Source organism: Fundulus heteroclitus, unplaced genomic scaffold (assembly GCF_011125445.2).
Source record: "Fundulus heteroclitus isolate FHET01 unplaced genomic scaffold, MU-UCD_Fhet_4.1 scaffold_41, whole genome shotgun sequence".
Lineage (NCBI taxonomy): Eukaryota > Metazoa > Chordata > Actinopteri > Cyprinodontiformes > Fundulidae > Fundulus > Fundulus heteroclitus.
The window spans coordinates 1,974,679-1,994,252 of record NW_023396824.1 but is presented as its reverse complement, the minus strand read 5'-3'; the positions used below and the strand labels follow the sequence as shown (position 1 = coordinate 1,994,252).

General features: G+C 47.5%; 3 protein-coding genes across 11 annotated transcripts in view; all 3 read left to right on the top strand.

Annotated features, from left to right (window-relative positions):
* The first annotated feature begins 746 nt into the window (after positions 1-746).
* si:ch73-265d7.2 (C-type natriuretic peptide 2) lies at positions 747-3,586 on the top strand. Of its 2 annotated transcripts, none has more exons than XM_036131152.1 (3): positions 747-1,111; positions 2,807-2,934; positions 3,089-3,586. In XM_036131152.1, exons 2-3 carry the CDS (start codon positions 2,842-2,844, stop codon positions 3,395-3,397), a joined length of 402 nt encoding a protein of 133 aa, XP_035987045.1. In that variant the 5' UTR covers positions 747-1,111; positions 2,807-2,841; the 3' UTR covers positions 3,398-3,586. The 2 variants fall into 2 exon arrangements, with proteins under 2 accessions (XP_035987045.1, XP_035987046.1); XM_036131153.1 differs by lacking the exon at positions 747-1,111 and adding an exon at positions 1,176-1,267.
* Positions 3,587-6,118: 2,532 nt separating this feature from the next.
* Positions 6,119-14,121, top strand: zgc:85858 (uncharacterized protein LOC405879 homolog). The gene is made up of 3 exons (XM_036131154.1): positions 6,119-6,431; positions 9,091-9,166; positions 10,865-14,121. Exons 1-3 carry the CDS (start codon positions 6,348-6,350, stop codon positions 10,903-10,905), a joined length of 201 nt encoding a protein of 66 aa, XP_035987047.1. The 5' UTR covers positions 6,119-6,347; the 3' UTR covers positions 10,906-14,121.
* A 2,993-nt stretch (positions 14,122-17,114) lies between these two features.
* camta2 (calmodulin binding transcription activator 2) overlaps positions 17,115-19,574 on the top strand; it is a 34,923-nt gene continuing 32,463 nt past the window's right edge. For 6 of the 8 annotated variants that reach the window (XM_036131061.1, XM_036131067.1, XM_036131065.1 and 3 more), the window contains exon 1: positions 17,123-17,183. The gene's annotated coding sequence lies outside the window, so the exon portion shown is untranslated. Of the gene's footprint in view, positions 17,184-17,236; positions 17,356-19,574 lie in introns of those variants that run through there. The other 2 variants (XM_036131062.1, XM_036131063.1) reach the window with 2 other exon arrangements.

Below are 19,574 nucleotides of genomic sequence, written 5' to 3'. Positions count from 1 at the left end.
AGACAGAGAACCTGCAGAACCAGCAGATAGAGAACCAGCAGATACAGAACCAGCAGATACAGAACCAGCAGATACAGAACCTGCAGAACCAGCAGACAGAGAACCTGCAGAACCAGCAGATAGAGAACCAGCAGACACAGAACCAGCAGACACAGAACCAGCAGATACAGAACCAGCAGATACAGAACCAGCAGATAGAGAACCAGCAGACACAGAACCAGCAGATACAGAACCAGCAGAACCAGCAGACTCAGAACCACCAGAACCAGCAGACAGAGAACCAGCAAACTCAGAACCAGCAGACACAGAACCAGCAGATAGAGAACCAGCAGACACAGAACCTGCAGACTCACAACCTGCAGACACAGAACCAGCAGAACCAGCAGACAGAGAACCAGCAAACTCAGAACCAGCAGACACAGAACCAGCAGATAGAGAACCTGAAGACACAGAAATTGCAGAACCAGCAGATAGAGAACATGCAGACACAGAACCAGCAGAACCAGCAGATAGAGAACCAGCAGACACAGAACCAGCAGACTCAGAACCAGCAGAACCAGCAGACAGAGAACCAGCAAACTCAGAACCAGCAGACACAGAACCAGCAGATAGAGAACCAGCAGACAGAGAACCAGCAAACTCAGAACCAGCAGACACAGAACCAGCAGACACAGAACCTGCAGACACAGAACATGCAGACACAGAACCAGCAGATAGAGAACCAGCAGATAGAGAACCAGCAGAACCAGCAGACAGAACCAGCTAGTGTCCAGGAGGGTTCTGGGCCAGAAGCAGTGTTCTGGAGAACCCGTTAGAACCCCGGGTCCCGCCTGTCTCTGGACCGTCCGGCTCTCTCGTCCCTGACCTCGTGTGTGAGACAGCGTCGCCGTGGAGACGGCAGGAAGACCCCAGCGACCTGAAGAATGTGTGACATCACAGCGCCCAGCGCCATAAAAGCGGTTCTCCGTGGAGGTTCTGCAGACCCGACCCGTCCTGGATCGTCTCAGGACCGACAAACCAAAGCTGAGACTTTATGTCTTCATAAAGCGTCTTTACTGGACCCGACGAGCAGCAACCAGCGCATCTGGACCTTTGTTGGACTTTTCTGGACGTAGGTTTCAGTTCTTTACGTTCTTTACGTTCTTTAAGTTCTTTAAGTTCTTTACGTTCTTTACGTTCTTTAAGTTCTTTACGTTCTTTACGTTCTTTACGTTCTTTAAGTTCTTTACGTTCTTTAAGCCGTGATAGAGGAGCAGAACCTGCACAGGTCAGTCAGAACTTTAAATCAGGAACACCAGCGTTCATTTTATGTCATTTAATAAACTTCTCATGTTAATAAATTATTGGATTTCATTTATTTGTTTGAGATGAAAAATAAGACACTAATGATTTTAGCTGCTGTGTCTGTAATAAATGCTGATGTCACTGAATTAAATTAAACAAAGTTTTGTGTTTTGAACATTTTTCACCAGTAAAACTAAATCTTTCTGACCCTGAGATAAAAATATTGGTTTCTGAGGAACAGAGTCTGGCGCTCCTGAAGAGTAAAATAAATAAATAAAGTAATTATGCATGAAGGTAGTGGTGCCGCAGTGCCGCTGAGCAAGGCAGCGTGACGACCGTTTCCTGTTGACATTAAACCAGGAGCAGGTTTTAAACCTGAAACAGGTTCTTTAGCTGTGAAGCCTCAGGTTCACCTGCTCTGGGTTCCAGTCTGGTTATTACGGGTCAGCGTCTCCATCCTGGACACGTCCTGTCTCCTTGGACTTCCTGTCCAGTCAGCCTGCTGCAGGACGGATGGAGGACACTTGGTCCTCCATCCGTCCTGCCTGCAGGGACACCGATCTGGTGGAAACCCTTCATGTGGCTCTGAGAAAAGCTGCAGAACGCGTTGCTTTAGGTTGGGTTAGTGTCTGGGACCCATAAGAGGAGGACATCAGCTGAAGCATGGGCCCCATAAGAGGAGGACATCGGCTGAATCATGGGACCCATAAGAGGAGGACATCGGCTGAATCATGGGACCCATAAGAGGAGGACATCAGCTTAAGCAAGGGACCCATAAGAGGAGGACATCGGCTGAATCATGGGACCCATAAGAGGAGGACATCGGCTGAATCATGGGACCCATAAGAGGAGGACATCAGCTGAAGCATGGGACCCATAAGAGGAGGACATCAGCTGAATAATGGGACCCATAAGAGAAGGACATCAGCTTAAGCAAGGGACCCATAAGAGGAGGACATCAGCTGAATCATGGGACCCATAAGAGAAGGACATCAGCTTAAGCAAGGGACCCATAAGAGGAGGACATCAGCTGAATCATGGGACCCATAAGAGGAGGACATCAGCTGAATCATGGGACCCATAAGAGGACATCAGCTGAATCATGGGACCCATAAGAGAAGGACATCAGCTTAAGCAAGGGACCCATAAGAGGAGGACATCAGCTGAATCATGGGACACATAAAAGGAGGACATCAGCTGAATCATGGGACCCATAAGAGAAGGACATCAGCTTAAGCAAGGGACCCAAAGAGGAGGACATCGGCTGAATCGTGGGACCCATAAGAGGAGGACATCGGCTGAATCGTGGGACCCATAAGAGGAGGACATCGGCTGAATTGTCTTTGTACTGAAAAGTGCTTTATAAATTATATTAATATATATAATTTTCTTGCCTTGCCATGAGTTCATTTAGTTGAAATAAAATAAATGTGTAAATTAACATCTAATGTTTCTTCCCACATTTTTGTTTCACTTTGATGAAAACGTATAAAATATCAATAAACATCTGATGTTCTTACAGGCTTTAAAGGATCACTTGGTCTCCTCCAAATAAAGATGGCCGCCTCCTCCTTCGTTCCTGTCCTCCTCCTCCTCCTCCTCTCAGTTACCGTGGAAACGAGGCCCTCACCTCCTGACGATGACAAGCAGGTCCGTGCAGACCTTCGTCTTCCTCATCATTCTTCATGTTACACCCTTCTTCTTCATCACCTGCCTCACTCAGTCCCTGATCTGCCAGATGATTGGCTGGTCCTGATCATGTGATCAGACTGGTTAATAACTGACTTCCTGCTTCATTCCTCAGGTGCTACGTTCTCTTTTTGGCTCCCGCCTCACCTCGCTCATTCAGGCCACGCCCACCCCTGATGACATCACCGAGGGCTCCGCTACCACGCCAACATTCCCGCCTCCATCCGGGGCGTCGGCCCCGAGTCGCCGTGGGAACGGCGGCGGCCCGGCGGCCCGGCAGGAGGCGGTCCCTCGCTCCCTCCTGGACTTCCTGCGGCGGCAGGCGAAGACGAGGAGGCGGAGCCGCAAGTCCATGGCGGGAGGAGGAGGATGCTTCGGGATGAAGCTGGACCGCATCGGCTCCCTCAGCGGGCTGGGCTGTTAGGGCGTGGCGCGCTGTTACCATGGTGACCCTGCATGAGCTCCTGGTCCATGCGGTGGAGGCTCCATGCTGGACTTTACTAACCGCAGACGCAGACAGATGTTGAAGCGATGAAGACTCTGGTGGTGGACCTGTGTAACATGTTTGTTAATGCTGACTAAGCTCAAGCTGCAATAAACAGAATAAAAAGCTGGTCTGGATTCATTTCATCAGAACCGCCGGGTTCTAAGCGGGTCTCTGGATCTCCTGGTTCTGCTGCTGGTTCATGATTCACGGCTGAGAAGAACTGAACAAACTGTTTAAAGATTAATTTAAACTTTAAAGTTCATTCATCCTCTTTAACCGCTGATCCACGCAGGTTCATGATTGGAGGGTTCTATTGGGTCAGAGACAGGTAACTCCCTGGACAGGTAACACCCTGGACAGGTAACACCCTGGACAGGTTGGACCCTGGACAGGTTACATAGTGGACAGGTAACACCCTGGACAGGTAACACCCTGGACAGGTTACATAGTGGACAGGTAACACCCTGGACAGGTAACACCCTGGACAGGTTACATAGTGGACAGGTAACACCCTGGACAGGTAACACCCTGGACAGGTTACATAGTGGACAGGTAACACCCTGGACAGGTAACAACCTGGACAGGTAACACCCTGGACAGGTAACACCCTGGACAGGTAACATAGTGGACAGGTTGGACCCTGGACAGGTTACATAGTGGACAGGTAACACCCTGGACAGGTAACACCCTGGACAGGTTGGACCCTGGACAGGTTGGACCCTGGACAGGTAACACCCTGGACAGGTAACACCCTGGACAGGTTGGACCCTGGACAGGTTGGACCCTGGACAGGTAACACCCTGGACAGGTTGGACCCTGGACAGGTAACACCCTGGACAGGTAACACCCTGGACAGGTTACATAGTGGACAGGTAACACCCTGGACAGGTAACACCCTGGACAGGTAACACCCTGGATTGGTTGGACCCTGGACAGGTAACACCCTGGACAGGTAACACCCTGGACAGGTTAGACCCTGGACAGGTAACACCCTGGACAGGTAACACCCTGGACAGGTTACATAGTGGACAGGTAACACCCTGGACAGGTAACACCCTGGATTGGTTGGACCCTGGACAGGTAACACCCTGGACAGGTAACACCCTGGACAGGTTACATAGTGGACAGGTAACACCCTGGACAGGTTACATAGTGGACAGGTTGGACCCTGGACAGGTCTGCTCATTTCTGGATTAATGTATTTTATTAATGTATTGTCACTGACTTATCTTAATATTCTCATAACTTCTCTAACCAGAGGGACGCTGTCAGGTCTGAACATTGTCCCTGTGCTGCTCTCCGTTTTTACTCCAGCAGCAGCTTTTAATGACGTAGATTCTACGACGTAGATTCTACGACGTAGACGATGCTTTCAGAGGCGGCTGGATGTCAGGAATGTTACTGTTGCTCTCAGTTATGGTTTAAAGGTGTTTTATAGTCAGAGACCCACAAGATGAACTACAGAACTACACAGAATTAAAGCAATAATTTATTCTCTACCTCCCCCCCCCCCCCCCCCCCCCCCCCCCACACACACACACACACCGTTTGGGCTACTGAACATTTCTTCACCTAAATAACTTTACTTCAGCTGAAAACATATTTTACAAAAGACCTTGGCTAGCTCAGTTGGTAGAGCGGACTCTAGAGAGGAATGCTGGACATCCTTAGGTTGCTGGTTCAACTCTGGCTCCAAGGAGAACCATGTGGGGCAACTGTGGCTTGATGGGTTGAGTAGTTGTCTTGCAATCAGAAGGTTGTGGGTTAGATTCCAGCTTCCCCTTGCCACATGTCGATGTGCCCCTGGGCAAGGCACTTTACCCCAAATTACCTACCGAGCTGCGTCTCTGTGTATGAGATGTAACTGGCACCAGAAAATGCTATTATTGGGCTTTCTTCGTCTGGAAACAGATGCATACAAACATCTTACGGGCGCAGCCATGATGAACTGGTGAACGCGCTCAGCTGACAATACAGCGATCTGATTGGCTGAGCAGAAAAAATCGAATCACGTGATCTCTTGGACCTGAGCGCAACAGTTTATATTTTTTTTATCGGCTATAACTTCTTAATGTTAAAGTGAAAACGTGGGAACATTGGTGTTTTGAGATCACTGCTATGTGTAGCAACTGATCCTGGTGGAAGAAAGTTTCCCCCTGACAGTTCATATGAAAAGTCACCCTACAGATTCTGGCCCACGGCCTATTTGGATTGTTTGTCTTTGTTATTGTGGCTGATTCATAGTGGGCAATCTATTCCACCAATAGAGTAAATAAGCATACTTAAGGAAGGGCTTCTTGAGGTAATGAACATTTCTCAGGGCAGAGGTTAATATTGGGGTGTCTAACATGAGCGGTCAGCATATGGTTTTCCAGATAGTGTACAAGTGGAAGGATAGAAGAAAAAGGCGCTTATAGTGAAGTATTTGTAGTAAAATAAAACAAAAAATACAGTATTTTATTTTGATAAATTTTTTGGCTGCTGTATTTTGTAGTTTATTTTGATAAATTTTTAAGGTGGGTATTTTTTATTTTATTTATCAGAGCAGCAGCTTTTTCTACTCAGGGCACATCGGCCATTTTCCCTGTGGTCGCTTTCTTCCTGTAACCTGCTTGTCCCGCCACCAGAAGGCGGTAGAGGGGTTCAGCGGCGCTCCACCCGTGTCACGCGATGACGTCACTTCCTGTGAGTGCGGCTAGCGGCTAACAGTTAGCCTCGTCTCCTCGGAGGTTGCCTGCGGAGCGGCACGAAGCCAACCCGAGCCCGACCCGCTCCTCTGGGACTCCCACTCCTCCACGCAGCCTCCTGCCCCCACTGCTGCCCTGTCTGACCCGGTTCCGACCCGCTCTTCTCCGGCTTCTCGGCTCCGGTAGTCACGGCGGAAAACATGTCTGCGGTCCAGCGGATGAAGGTGGCCAACGAGCGGCACAGCAAGACGATCACCCAGCGGGGACACGTCCAGAAGACATCGGTGGGTTCTGTCACAGAGGCTAAGCGCCTTTATGTCCGATCCAACTGGAAATGGACCGGAAACATGCACATATATGGTCAGTGGCTAATAGCTGTCAGCTAACGTGTTTACAGCAGGAAGTGAGAAACTCCCTCCACAAAACGGTGGGTTTTAGGGGATTTCTGGTTTAATTAGAGCCAAAATCTGTAAAATCATGATTTAAGAGGATTATCTGAGCGGACCGGAACCCGTGTTCAGTTCGGCTCATAGTCTGGGTTCGGTTCTTTGTTTGTTGGAGCTAATTGAAGTGTTACATAACCGCTCCAGGTTGTTAGCGGTGGTCAGCCAATCAGCAGCCCCGCCGCTGAGGCGCTGATCAGCTGGGCTTCCCGGCCGGTGCTGCCCGCTGGAACCGGACCGGAACCACCGGTCCAGAGTCTGCTTCTGCCTTAGGAGAAGAACCCGCTGTGTTCTCCTGATCAGGTCCTGGAGAACATAGCAGGTTCTCCAGACCAGCAGGTCTGGCTGTGATAGGAGCTGGTTCCTCAGCTAGAAGAACCCCAGGGGGTTCTAGGTGCTTCGGTTCCGTGTAGATCTGTACTGATGGTGCTGATTGTTCCAATCCGGTGTTCTAGCGTTGCAGACGTTGGGTTCAGCCAGCATGGCCACACATCCATGTTCTGACAGAACCACTTATACTCCTAAAAAACCACAGAAGAAGAACTTCTTTTTGCTGAACAACAGATATCGTGAACAGAGCAGTTTTATAGTTCGTTAGTCTTCCCAGCGCCCAGAAAGGACTAGCATGATGTTCTAATTACAGCTGATACGTTATTGAGTAAAGCAACAATTTTAGCTCTTTTATTTTTTAGAACAGAAAGGTTGATCAGGAGCTACGGCAGTTTAGCTTCAGTCAGGATCAGTTTACCTCATTCAGAATAACTTGATCCTGACCAGAGTTTATAAAAACGTTTATCAGATTATCAGCATAAACCACTCGTCTCATTCAGATTATAATTTCACTCCCATTGAGCTCAGTCCCATTGCCGTGTTCTGATTGGCTGGTTTACACAACGCTTTTTATTCTGATTTATTTAGAACTCTAGATGGGGCCCTTAGAACACTAGATGGGGCCCTTAGAACACTAGATGGGGCCCTTAGGACACTAGATGGGGCCCTTAGAACACTAGATGGGGCCCTTAGAACACTAGATGGGGCCCTTAGGACACTAGATGGGGCCCTTAGGACACTAGATGGGACCCTAAGAACACTAGATGGGGCCCTTAGAACTCCAGATGGGGCCCTTAGAACACTAGATTGGGCCCTTAGGACACTAGATGGGGTCCTTAGAACACTAGATAGGGCCCTTAGAACACTAGATGGGGCCCTTAGAACTCTAGATGGGGCCCTTAGAACTCTAGATGGGCCTTTAGAACACTAGATGGGACCCTTAGAACTCTAGATGGGGCCCTTAGGACACTAGATGGGGCCCTTAGGACACTAGATGGGGCCCTTAGGACACTAGATGGGGTCCTTAGAACACTAGATGGGACCCTTAGAACTCTAGATGGGACCCTTGGGACACTAGATGGGGCCCTTAGAACACTAGATGGGCCTTTAGAACACTAGATAGGACCCTTAGAACTCTAGATGGGGCCCTTAGGACACTAGATGGGGTCCTTAGAACACTAGATGGGACCCTTAGAACTCTAGATGGGACCCTTAGAACTCTAGATGGGACCCTTGGGACACTAGATGGGGCCCTTAGAACACTAGATGGGGCCCTTAGAACACTAGATGGGCCTTTAGAACACTAGATGGGACCCTTAGAACTCTAGATGGGGCCCTTAGAACTCTAGATGGGGCCCTTAGGACACTAGACGGGGCCCTTAGAACACTAGATGGGACCCTTAGAACTCTAGATGGGACCCTTGGGACACTAGATGGGGCCCTTAGAACACTAGATGGGCCTTTAGAACACTAGATGGGACCCTTAGAACTCTAGATGGGGCCCTTAGGACACTAGATGGGGTCCTTAGAACACTAGATGGGACCCTTAGAACTCTAGATGGGACCCTTAGAACTCTAGATGGGACCCTTAAGACACTAGATGGGGCCCTTAGAACACTAGATGGGGCCCTTAGAACTCTAGATGGGCCTTTAGAACACTAGATGGGACCCTTAGAACTCTAGATGGGGCCCTTAGGACACTAGATGGGGCCCTTAGGACACTAGATGGGGTCCTTAGAACACTAGATGGGACCCTTAGAACTCTAGATGGGACCCTTGGGACACTAGATGGGGCCCTTAGAACACTAGATGGGCCTTTAGAACACTAGATGGGACCCTTAGAACTCTAGATGGGGCCCTTAGGACACTAGATGGGGTCCTTAGAACACTAGATGGGACCCTTAGAACTCTAGATGGGACCCTTGGGACACTAGATGGGGCCCTTAGAACACTAGATGGGGCCCTTAGAACACTAGGTGGGCCTTTAGAACACTAGATGGGACCCTTAGAACACTAGATGGGGCCCTTAGAACTCTAGATGGGGCCCTTAGGACACTAGATGGGGTCCTTAGAACACTAGATGGGGCCCCTGGAGTTGCAGCAGAACCACAGTAGGTAAAGATGAAAGGTCCAGGAACCTCCTCTTAGAACCTCCTTCTGTCTCTTTCAGCGGCCAGTCAACGAGGACAAGTCCCCGGTGGGCCCCTGGCTGCTGGCCCTCTTCGTCTTCGTGGTTTGTGGATCAGGTGAGTCTGCCTGCAGGATCTGCTGCGACCCGGTTCTGGACGGTTCTGCCGGGTCTCACGGTGACGGATCAGAACCCAGGAAGCTCTCCCAGCTCGGCCTGCCCTCGTGAAGCAGGTCTGACCTCCGCAGCGCTCCCGGTTCTGATCCGGGGTGTTGGGTTCAGGCCCGGTTGGTTCTGGGTCACGGTTCTGATCCGGGGTGTTGGGTTCAGGCCCGGTTGGTTCTGGGTCACGGTTCTGATCCGGGGTGTTGGGTTCAGGCCCGGTTGGTTCTGGGTCACGGTTCTGATCCGGGGTGTTGGGTTCAGGCCCGGTTGGTTCTGGGTCACGGTTCTGATCCGGGGTGTTGGGTTCAGGCCCGGTTGGTTCTGGGTCACGGTTCTGATCCGGGGTGTTGGGTTCAGGTTCCGCTGTGGGTAGAGAGGCCTAAAGCTGGTCAGTGAGGTGGGCTGCTGTCAGAACCGGGTCGATCCGATGGTACCGTCTGTCTCCGTCCTCTGACAGCCTCACCTTCTGACGGTGTCACAGCAGGCTGTCGGGTCGGACCGAACCGGGCACACATCTGCGTCTCAGAACCAAGGTGGGGTTCTGATCACCTGTTGGGTTTCAGGAACTGTGAGTGTCCTGACCCGGTTTCAGTCCTGACCCGGTGTTAGTTCTGACCCGGTTTCAGTTCTGACCCGGTTTCAGTCCTGACCCGGTTTCAGTCCTGACCCGGTTTCAGTGCAGACGGGTCGTGTGACGACACCGAGGTGGAACCACCGGGTGTCAGTAGCAAGTTTCCTCTGACGGGCTCAGGTATTGGTTCTGTTGGTTCTGTTGGATCCTAGGGTGGGGAACAGGAACCAGAACTTCATGCCCGCCAGGATCCGGGGTCCAGAATGGGTCCAGAACCAGAACAGAAGCTTCATTTATATCCTGTTTACATGTCAGGCAGCGCTGTGAGGATCATGTTCCTTAGTTCCTCCAGAACTTTTAACCCGGTTCACCGTCAGAACCTCCAGAACTTTTAACCCGGTTCACCGTCAGAACCTCCAGAACATTTAACCCGGTTCACCGTCAGAACCTCCAGAACATTTAACCCGGTTCACCGTCAGAACCTCCAGAACATTTAACCCGGTTCACCGTCAGAACCTCCAGAACATTTAACATGGTTCACAGTCAGAACCTCCAGAACATTTAACACGGTTCACCGTCAGAACCTCCAGAACCTTTAACCCGGTTCTCTCTGTGTTGCAGCCATCTTCCAGAACCTCCAGAACCTTTAACCCGGTTCTCTCTGTGTTGCAGCCATCTTCCAGAACCTCCAGAACTTTTAACCCGGTTCACAGTCAGAACCTCCAGAACATTTAACCCGGTTCACAGTCAGAACCTCCAGAACCTTTAACCCGGTTCACAGTCAGAACCTCCAGAACATTTAACCCGGTTCTCTCTGTGTTGCAGCCATCTTCCAGAACCTCCAGAACCTTTAACCCGGTTCTCTCTGTGTTGTAGCCATCTTCCAGAACCTCCAGAACATTTAACCCGGTTCTCTCTGTGTTGCAGCCATCTTCCAGAACCTCCAGAACCTTTAACCCGGTTCTCTCTGTGTTGTAGCCATCTTCCAGAACCTCCAGAACCTTTAACCCGGTTCTCTGTGTGTTGCAGCCATCTTCCAGAACCTCCAGAACCTTTAACCCGGTTCTCTCTGTGTTGCAGCCATCTTCCAGATCATCCAGAGCATCCGCCACGGCATGTGATGACCTCTGACCCCCAGCCAGCCTGCCTTCATCTCAACACACCGAGGTCCTTCTGACTCTGTGGGGACTCCAGCTCGCATCTGCAGCTCTGTCCCTCTGATGAGGACGGGAAGGACCGCAAAGACACGTCCCCGTAATGCAGACTGTCCTCACAATGAAGACTGTCCTCACAGCAAAACCATGTCCCTGTAGTGAAGACACATCCTCGTAGTGAAGACAATTCCTCACAGTGAAGACATGTCCTCACAGTGAAGTCACGTCCTCACAGTGAAGTCACGTCCTCGTAGTGAAGACAATTCCTCACAGGGAAGACATGTCCTCACAGTGAAGTCACGTCCTCACAGTGAAGTCACGTCCTCACAGTGAAGACAATTCCTCGCAGTGAAGTCACGTCCTCGCAATGAAGTCACGTCCTCGCAGTGAAGTCACGTCCTCGTAGTGAAGACAATTCCTCACAGTGAAGACAAGTCCTCACAGTGAAGACAATTCCTCACAGGGAAGACAAGTCTTCACAGTGAAGTCACGTCCTCGCAGTGAAGTCACGTCCTCGCAGTGAAGTCACGTCCTCGCAGTGAAGACAAGTCCTCGCAGTGAAGTCACGTCCTCGCAGTGAAGACAAGTCCTCGCAGTGAAGTCACGTCCTCGCAATGAAGTCACGTCCTCGTAGTGAAGACAATTCCTCACAGTGAAGACAAGTCCTCACAGTGAAGACAATTCCTCACAGTGAAGACAATTCCTCACAGTGAAGACAATTCCTCACAGGGAAGACAAGTCTTCACAGTGAAGTCACGTCCTCGCAGTGAAGTCACGTCCTCGCAGTGAAGACAAGTCCTCGCAGTGAAGACAATTCCTCACAGTGAAGACAAGTCTTCACAGTGAAGACAAGTCCTCACAGTGAAGACATGTCCTCACAGTGAAGACAAGTCTTCACAGTGAAGACAATTCCTCACAGTGAAGTCACGTCCTCACAGTGAAGACACGTCCTCACAGTGAAGACACGTCCTCGTAGTGAAGACACGTCCTCGTAGTGAAGACAAGTCCTCGCAGTGAAGTCACGTCCTTGCAGTGAAGACAAGTCCTCGCAGTGAAGTCACGTCCTCACAGTGAAGACACGTCCTCGTAGTGAAGACACGTCCTCGCAGTAAAGACACGTCCTCGCAGTAAAGACATGTCCTCGTAGTGAAGACGAGTCCTCGCAGTGAAGACGAGTCCTCGCAGTGAAGACGAGTCCTCGCAGTGAAGACAAGTCCTCGCAGTGAAGACAAGTCCTCGCATTGAAGACAAGTCTTCACAGTGAAGTCACATCCTCACAGTGAAGACATGTCCTCACAGTGAAGTCACGTCCTCACAGTGAAGACAATTCCTCACAGGGAAGACAAGTCTTCACAGTGAAGTCACGTCCTCGCAGTGAAGTCACGTCCTCGCAGTGAAGTCACGTCCTCGCAGTGAAGACAAGTCCTCGCAGTGAAGTCACGTCCTCGCAGTGAAGACAAGTCCTCGCAGTGAAGTCACGTCCTCGCAGTGAAGTCACGTCCTCGCAATGAAGTCACGTCCTCGTAGTGAAGACAATTCCTCACAGTGAAGACAAGTCCTCACAGTGAAGACAATTCCTCACAGGGAAGACAAGTCTTCACAGTGAAGTCACGTCCTCGCAGTGAAGTCACGTCCTCGCAGTGAAGACAAGTCCTCGCAGTGAAGACAAGTCCTCGCAGTGAAGACAATTCCTCACAGTGAAGACAAGTCTTCACAGTGAAGACAAGTCCTCACAGTGAAGTCAAGTCCTCACAGTGAAGACATGTCCTCACAGTGAAGACAAGTCTTCACAGTGAAGACAATTCCTCACAGTGAAGTCACGTCCTCACAGTGAAGACACGTCCTCGTAGTGAAGACATGTCCTCGTAGTGAAGACAAGTCCTCGCAGTGAAGTCACGTCCTTGCAGTGAAGACAAGTCCTCGCAGTGAAGTCACGTCCTCACAGTGAAGACACGTCCTCGCAGTGAAGACACGTCCTCGCAGTAAAGACATGTCCTCGTAGTGAAGACGAGTCCTCGCAGTGAAGACGAGTCCTCGCAGTGAAGACGAGTCCTCGCAGTGAAGACAAGTCCTCGCAGTGAAGACAAGTCCTCGCATTGAAGACAAGTCTTCACAGTGAAGTCACATCCTCACAGTGAAGACATGTCCTCACAGTGAAGACAGTTCCTCACAGTGAAGTCACGTCCTCATAGTAAAGTCATGTCCTCCCAGTGAAGACACGTCCCCATAGTGCAGACGGTCCTCACTTTGGTGGTTAACCACCCGGTCCCCACAGAGGCAGAAAGACCAGAACACAAAGTTGTTCCTGTGGCGTTAAACTCTGGTTTTCTTCCTCCTTTAACTAAAATAATTTTTATTTTGGTTTTATTGTTTTTATTGTTTTCTGTGGATGAAGCAAATTCTGTTTTCTCCCTCCTTTAACTAAAAGACTTTTTTTTTTTGGTTTTATTGTCTTTATTATTTTCGGTGGATGAAGCAAACTCTGTTTTCTCCCTCCTTTAACTAAAAGACTTTTTATTTTTATTTTATTGTTTTTATTGTTTTCTGTGGATGAAGCAAACTCTGTTTTCTCCCTCCTTTAACTAAAATACTTTTTTTTTATTTTTTTGTTTTATTGTCTTTATTATTTTCTGTGGATGAAGCCGGTTGCTGGTCTGGGTCGCTGATTGATTTTCAGATGAAGTCTTAAACCGTTTTCCTTCCAGTCGTCCAGCTGCTTGCTGTTGTCTCTGCTGCTGATTTAAAGGGAGATTCTGCTCTTAAATCCTGGAAAGCTTGGTTTGGTCCCTCAGACTTCATCACTGGTTGTGGTAATTATTTAAAGATATTTATAACGAGTCTGCCGTGGAACCCTTCCTGAAAGCCATAAAGCTCACAGTCGTCCTGAAGTAGTTCACCACTCTCTGTAAAGCTGTGAAAGTTGACCCGCTGTGTGTATTTCAGAATAAAAGCCTATAGAGTGAGCTTAAAAGGTTACAGGAGCTGTTTAAACGAGGCGGCGGTCTCCAGGGTTTCCCTTTCCTCCCTTAAAGACGGCAGCTCCACCTGAGCTCCACTGTCTGGATTTCTCTGTAAAGTACCTGAAACAAGCTGAGGAACCATCTGCTCTGCTCGCGTTCCCCCCGCTGGACCACTTTCTCCACTTTTATACAAAATAAAACTTCTGATATTTTCTCTACTCGCTCCAGACTCCTGTCTTTAATGCACTAATGTGGAATAAATCAGGGAGAGCAGGGGCCTGAAGCCTTTACAGCCTAAAGAGCCTTTTGATTTAAACTCGCTCTGAGCCCCAAATGTTATAATTTATGATAAAGTCTGCTGTAGGAAATATATTGTCATCGTTAAAGAAACGCCCTTTTATGTTTATTTTAAGGTTTAAAAAAAAGTGTGGATATTTGTGGATAATTATGTAAAAAAAATCATAGTTTCTAATATAATGAAAAAGTTAGCGATTTAAATTAAATATTACTGGCACTTTTAGCATCATTCTGTTGTGAAAAGCAATTAGTCCAAGAAAAAAATTCTAAAACCTGCATTTATTGTCATTATTACATTTAAATACCATAATAAAAACATAATTTCCACTGTGGAAGGTCCAAATAGTTGAAGGTTTAAACATCTAAAGTTGACAAATTATATGAAAATCTTTGATTTAACACCAAATTCCCTTATTTTCATCTGTATCTTGGCTGATGTAAAACAATGTTTATAGAGATGAGGTGCAGCCAGGGTGGACAGTATTTCAGGTTATGAAGCCTGATTTACGAATGGTCGATTAGTAAGTCTGGCTTATTTATGAAGCTCGGTTTACCAGCTGTTTATTAGTAAGTCTGGCTTATTTATAAAGCTTGGTTTACCAGCTGTTGATTAGTAAGTCTGGCTTATATGTAAAGCTCGGTTTACCAGCAGTCGATTAGTAAGTCTGGCTTATTTATAAAGCTCGGTTTACCAGCTGTTGATTAGTAAGTCTGGCTTATATGTAAAGCTCGGTTTACCAGCAGTCGATTAGTAAGTCTGGCTTATTTATGAAACTGGGTTTACCAGCTGTTGATTAGTAAGTCTGGCTTATTTATAAAGCTTGGTTTTTATTATAAAGCTCAAAGCCACGTAAAAAGATCAAAGTCTGGACATAACAGCCTCTACAGGGTCAGCAAAGCTTAGGAGACCCAGACTGGAAAGTCCGGTTCCCCTACGCTGCAGCTGAAGATCATCCAGGAGGTTCTGGATTTGGGACAGGAAGCAACGAGGAGCAGAATGGCTAAAAGCTGACAGGCTGGCCGATCAGAGCCTTGTGGGTCAGAACCAGAACGTTCTGACCCACAAGAACGTTCCTGGAGGTCCTCCTTGTGTTTGTGAGCAGCTGGATCTAATCAGCTGGAGGTCCAGGCAGGAGACCTGAAGTCAGGGAGCAGATGAACCTCTGCTGGTAGAAGGTCTCACTCTGGACCCTTAGAGACATGTCCACATGTGGCTCCTCCTCTGGACATGTTCTCCTTTATGCTTCAATAATGGCTGAGAGATGGACATGTCCTCCTGTCGACCAATGAGGACCAGACAGGATCTCCAAAATGCATGATGCAGTTTGGCTGCATTTCACGTGGAAAGTGAACTACAACCTGCAGAACATCTGTGGATCAGAGACTGTGGCATATGATGGGTAAAGTGGGACACCCACTTTAATAAACGTCAGTGACCCCCGGCTACACACCGCTGAGCGTCCGGAGACAGTGGACGGAGGACGTCACCGTAAGCCACCGCAGGTGTTTCCAGCGGTTTACAGGAAAACTTTGCAGGATTAGTTTGACCACGATGGAGCAGAATTAACCCAGTTTTAGAAAGTAATCGCCTTAAAGCGACGGTGACTCTTCAAGCGACCCTTGTACGGCACCTGATTCACCCTACGGCCACCTTGCTGCGTGTCCCCAGTGTGTCCACCGTCTCTTGCTCCATCCAACCATCACCAAGACACTGGAGCTCCTGGAAACAGAGGCGGACACTGAGGACCACCACCTGGATTCTGGGTCATCAGGGACTGGACCTGTAGACTAATCTGGGTTAACTTCAGCTGTGACTCTGTCCCATTTAAATAAAATGGGTTAACTTTAGCTGTGACTCTGTCCCATTTAAATAAGATGGGTTAACTTTAGCTCTGACTCTGTCCCATTTAAATATTCTGGGTTAACTTTAGCTCTGACTCTGTCCCATTTAAATAAAATGGGTTAACTTTAGCTGTGACTCTGTCCCATTTAAATAAGATGGGTTAACTTTAGCTGTGACTCTGTCCCATTTAAATATTCTGGGTTAACCTTAGCTGCGACTCTGTCCCATTTAAATAAACTGGGTTGACTTTAGCTGTGACTCTGTCCCATTTAAATAATCTGGGTTAACTTTAGCTGTGACTCTGTCCCATTTAAATAATCTGGGTTAACTTTAGCTGTGACTCTGTCCCATTTAAATAATCTGGGTTAACTTTAGCTGTGACTCTGTACCATTTAAATAATCTGGGTTACCTTCAGCTCTGACTCTGTCCCATTTAAATAAACTGGGTTTCTCCACTGTGAGATCAATAAAGCTTATCTTAAGTTTAGCTGTGACTCTGTCCCATTTAAATAAACTGGGTTACCTTCAGCTGTGACTCTGTCCCATTTAAATAAACTGGGTATAACTTTAGCTCTGACTCTGTCCCATTTAAATAAAATGGGTTAACTTTAGCTGTGACTCTGTCCCATTTAAATAAACTGGGTTAACTTTAGCTGTGACTGTGTCCCATTTAAATAAACTGGGTTAACTTTAGCTCTGACTCTGTCCCATTTAAATAATCTGGGTTAACTTTAGCTGTGACTCTGTCCCATTTAAATAAACTGGGTTAACTTTAGCTCTGACTGTGTCCCATTTAAATAATCTGGGTTAACTTTAGCTCTGACTCTGTCCCATTTAAATAAACTGGGTTAACTTTAGCTGTGACTCTGTCCGATTTAAATAATCTGGGTTAACTTTAGCTCTGACTTTGTCCCATTTAAATAATCTGGGTTAACTTTAGCTCTGACTCTGTCCCACATGAATAAACATAACCGGCAGATGGGACAGAACCCTGAGATCATTCTTAGAACCTTCTGGTCCATAACATCCTGCTCTGATCACAGCATCAACAACAAATAATGGACATCCAGACCGGCCCGCCCCCCTCCGTTGCTACGCGGTGACGTCAGAGGCAGAGAACATGGCGGCTGTGCTGAAGGCGGAAGGTAAATGAGCTTTAACTGACATTTTAGCTGAAAACACGTCCTGGTTCGGTGTCGTAGGTTCGGTTTCTGTCGGGTTATTCCCCACGACGCTGCGGGAGATGGCGGCCAGGAGGCTGGCCGCGGTCAGGGCCCGTTAACCCGGGGCTGCCACCCTGGTGCTCGGCTGCTACAGGTGTTTATCCTCCTGGCCACCGCGGCATCACCTGCCCGGGTTACCTGCGGCTGGCCGCTGTCACGGTTGGACGGGGCACCGCTCGGTTTGGTCCGGAAGTAGCGCTAGCCTCCCGCCGCTAGCTGTAAACAGGACGGGCCTCAGCCGGGCAGGGGCGCCGAGCTGCGGCTGCAGCAGCCAGGAGAGTCCGCGGTCCAGCTGCGGCCTCCTGGACGGGAGCAGGGCTGTCAGTCCCGGCGGTTTAAGAATTTTATTTAATCATTAAAGGCGTTTAATGAGCCACACTAAGCGTTTATTGGTGGTTTAAACATGTTTAATTAGAGGGAAGCCGGACCGGACCGGGCCGTCAGATGTGTGTTCATTAATATTAAATTATAATGTTAAATTATACTGTTAAATTATAATGTTAAATTATAATGTTAAATACTGTTAAATTATAATGTTAAATACTGTTAAATTAAAATGTTAAATTATAATGTTAAATACTGTTAAATATTGATAAATACTGTTAAATAATGTTAATTAATGTTAAATAATGTTAAATTATAATGTTAAATTATAATGTTAAATACTGTTAAATTATAATGTTAAATATTGTTAAATTAAAATGTTAAATTATAATGTTAAATACTGTTAAATATTGATAAATACTGTTAAATAATGTTAAATTATAATGTTAATGTTAAATTATGTTAGTGTTAAATTATCATTTTAAATAATGTTAAATTGTGACATCATCCAGAGAAGACAGATCACCCGCTACTACCATCTAATGTAGAACAGATTACTGGGTCAATGTGAGCTTCTGAGCTTTCTGTGTCTCTGCTCTGTCTTCTCTAACATAGAAAGTACTCCTGGGTCAATGTGAGCTTCTGTGCTTTCTGTGTCTCTGCTCTGTCTTCTCTACCATAGAAAGTACTCCTGGGTCAATGTGAGCTTCTGAACTTTCTGTGTCTCTGCTCTGTCTTCTCTACCATAGAAAGTACTCCTGGGTCAATGTGAGCTTCTGTGCTTTCTGTGTCTCTGCTCTGTCTTCTCTACCATAGAAAGTACTCCTGGGTCAATGTGAGCTTCTGAGCTTTCTGTGTCTCTGCTCTGTCTTCTCTAACATAGAAAGTACTCCTGGGTCAATGTGAGCTTCTGAGCTTTCTGTGTCTCTGCTCTGTCTTCTCTAACATAGAAAGTACTCCTGGGTCAATGTGAGCTTCTGTGCTTTCTGTGTCTCTGCTCTGTCTTCTCTAACATAGAAAGTACTCCTGGGTCAATGTGAGCTTCTGTGCTTTCTGTGTCTCTGCTCTGTCTTCTCTAACATAGAAAGTACTCCTGGGTCAATGTGAGCTTCTGAGCTTTCTGTGTCTCTGCTCTGTCTTCTCTAACATAGAAAGTACTCCTGGGTCAATGTGAGCTTCTGTGCTTTCTGTGTCTCTGCTCTGTCTTCTCTAACATAGAAAGTACTCCTGGGTCAATGTGAGCTTCTGTGCTTTCTGTGTCTCTGCTCTGTCTTCTCTAACATAGAAAGTACTCCTGGGTCAATGTGAGCTTCTGTGCTTTCTGTGTCTCTGCTCTGTCTTCTCTAACATAGAAAGTACTCCTGGGTCAATGTGAGCTTCTGTGCTTTCTGTGTCTCTGCTCTGTCTTCTCTAACATAGAAAGTACTCCTGGGTCAATGTGAGCTTCTGTGCTTTCTGTGTCTCTGCTCTGTCTTCTCTAAGCCCCAGTGGGTGGAGGCAGATGAGCGTTCACACTGAGCCTGGTTCTGGTTCTGCTGGAGGTTCTCCTCCCTGTTAAAGGGGAGTTTTCCTCTCCACTGTCGCTTCATGCTTGCTCAGTATGAGGGATTGCTGCAAAGCCATGTACAATGCAGACGACTGTCCACTGTGGCTCTACGGTTCCCCAGGAGTGAATGCTGCTTGTCGGGACAATCAACTGGTTCCCTTATATAGGACATTTTGACTCAATCTGTATAATCTGATTGATTCTGACTTTGTAAAGTGGCTCGAGATGACATGTTTCCTGAATTGGCGCTATATAAATAAAATTGAATTGAAAATTAAATTGAGTTAAATTATAATATTAAATAATGTTAATGTTAAATTATAATGGTAAATACTGTTAATGTTAAATAATAATGGTAAATACTGTTAATGTTAAATTATAATGTTAAATATTGTTATATAAGTGTCCACGTCCACAGTGACGCTATGTGGAAAGTGGGTCCA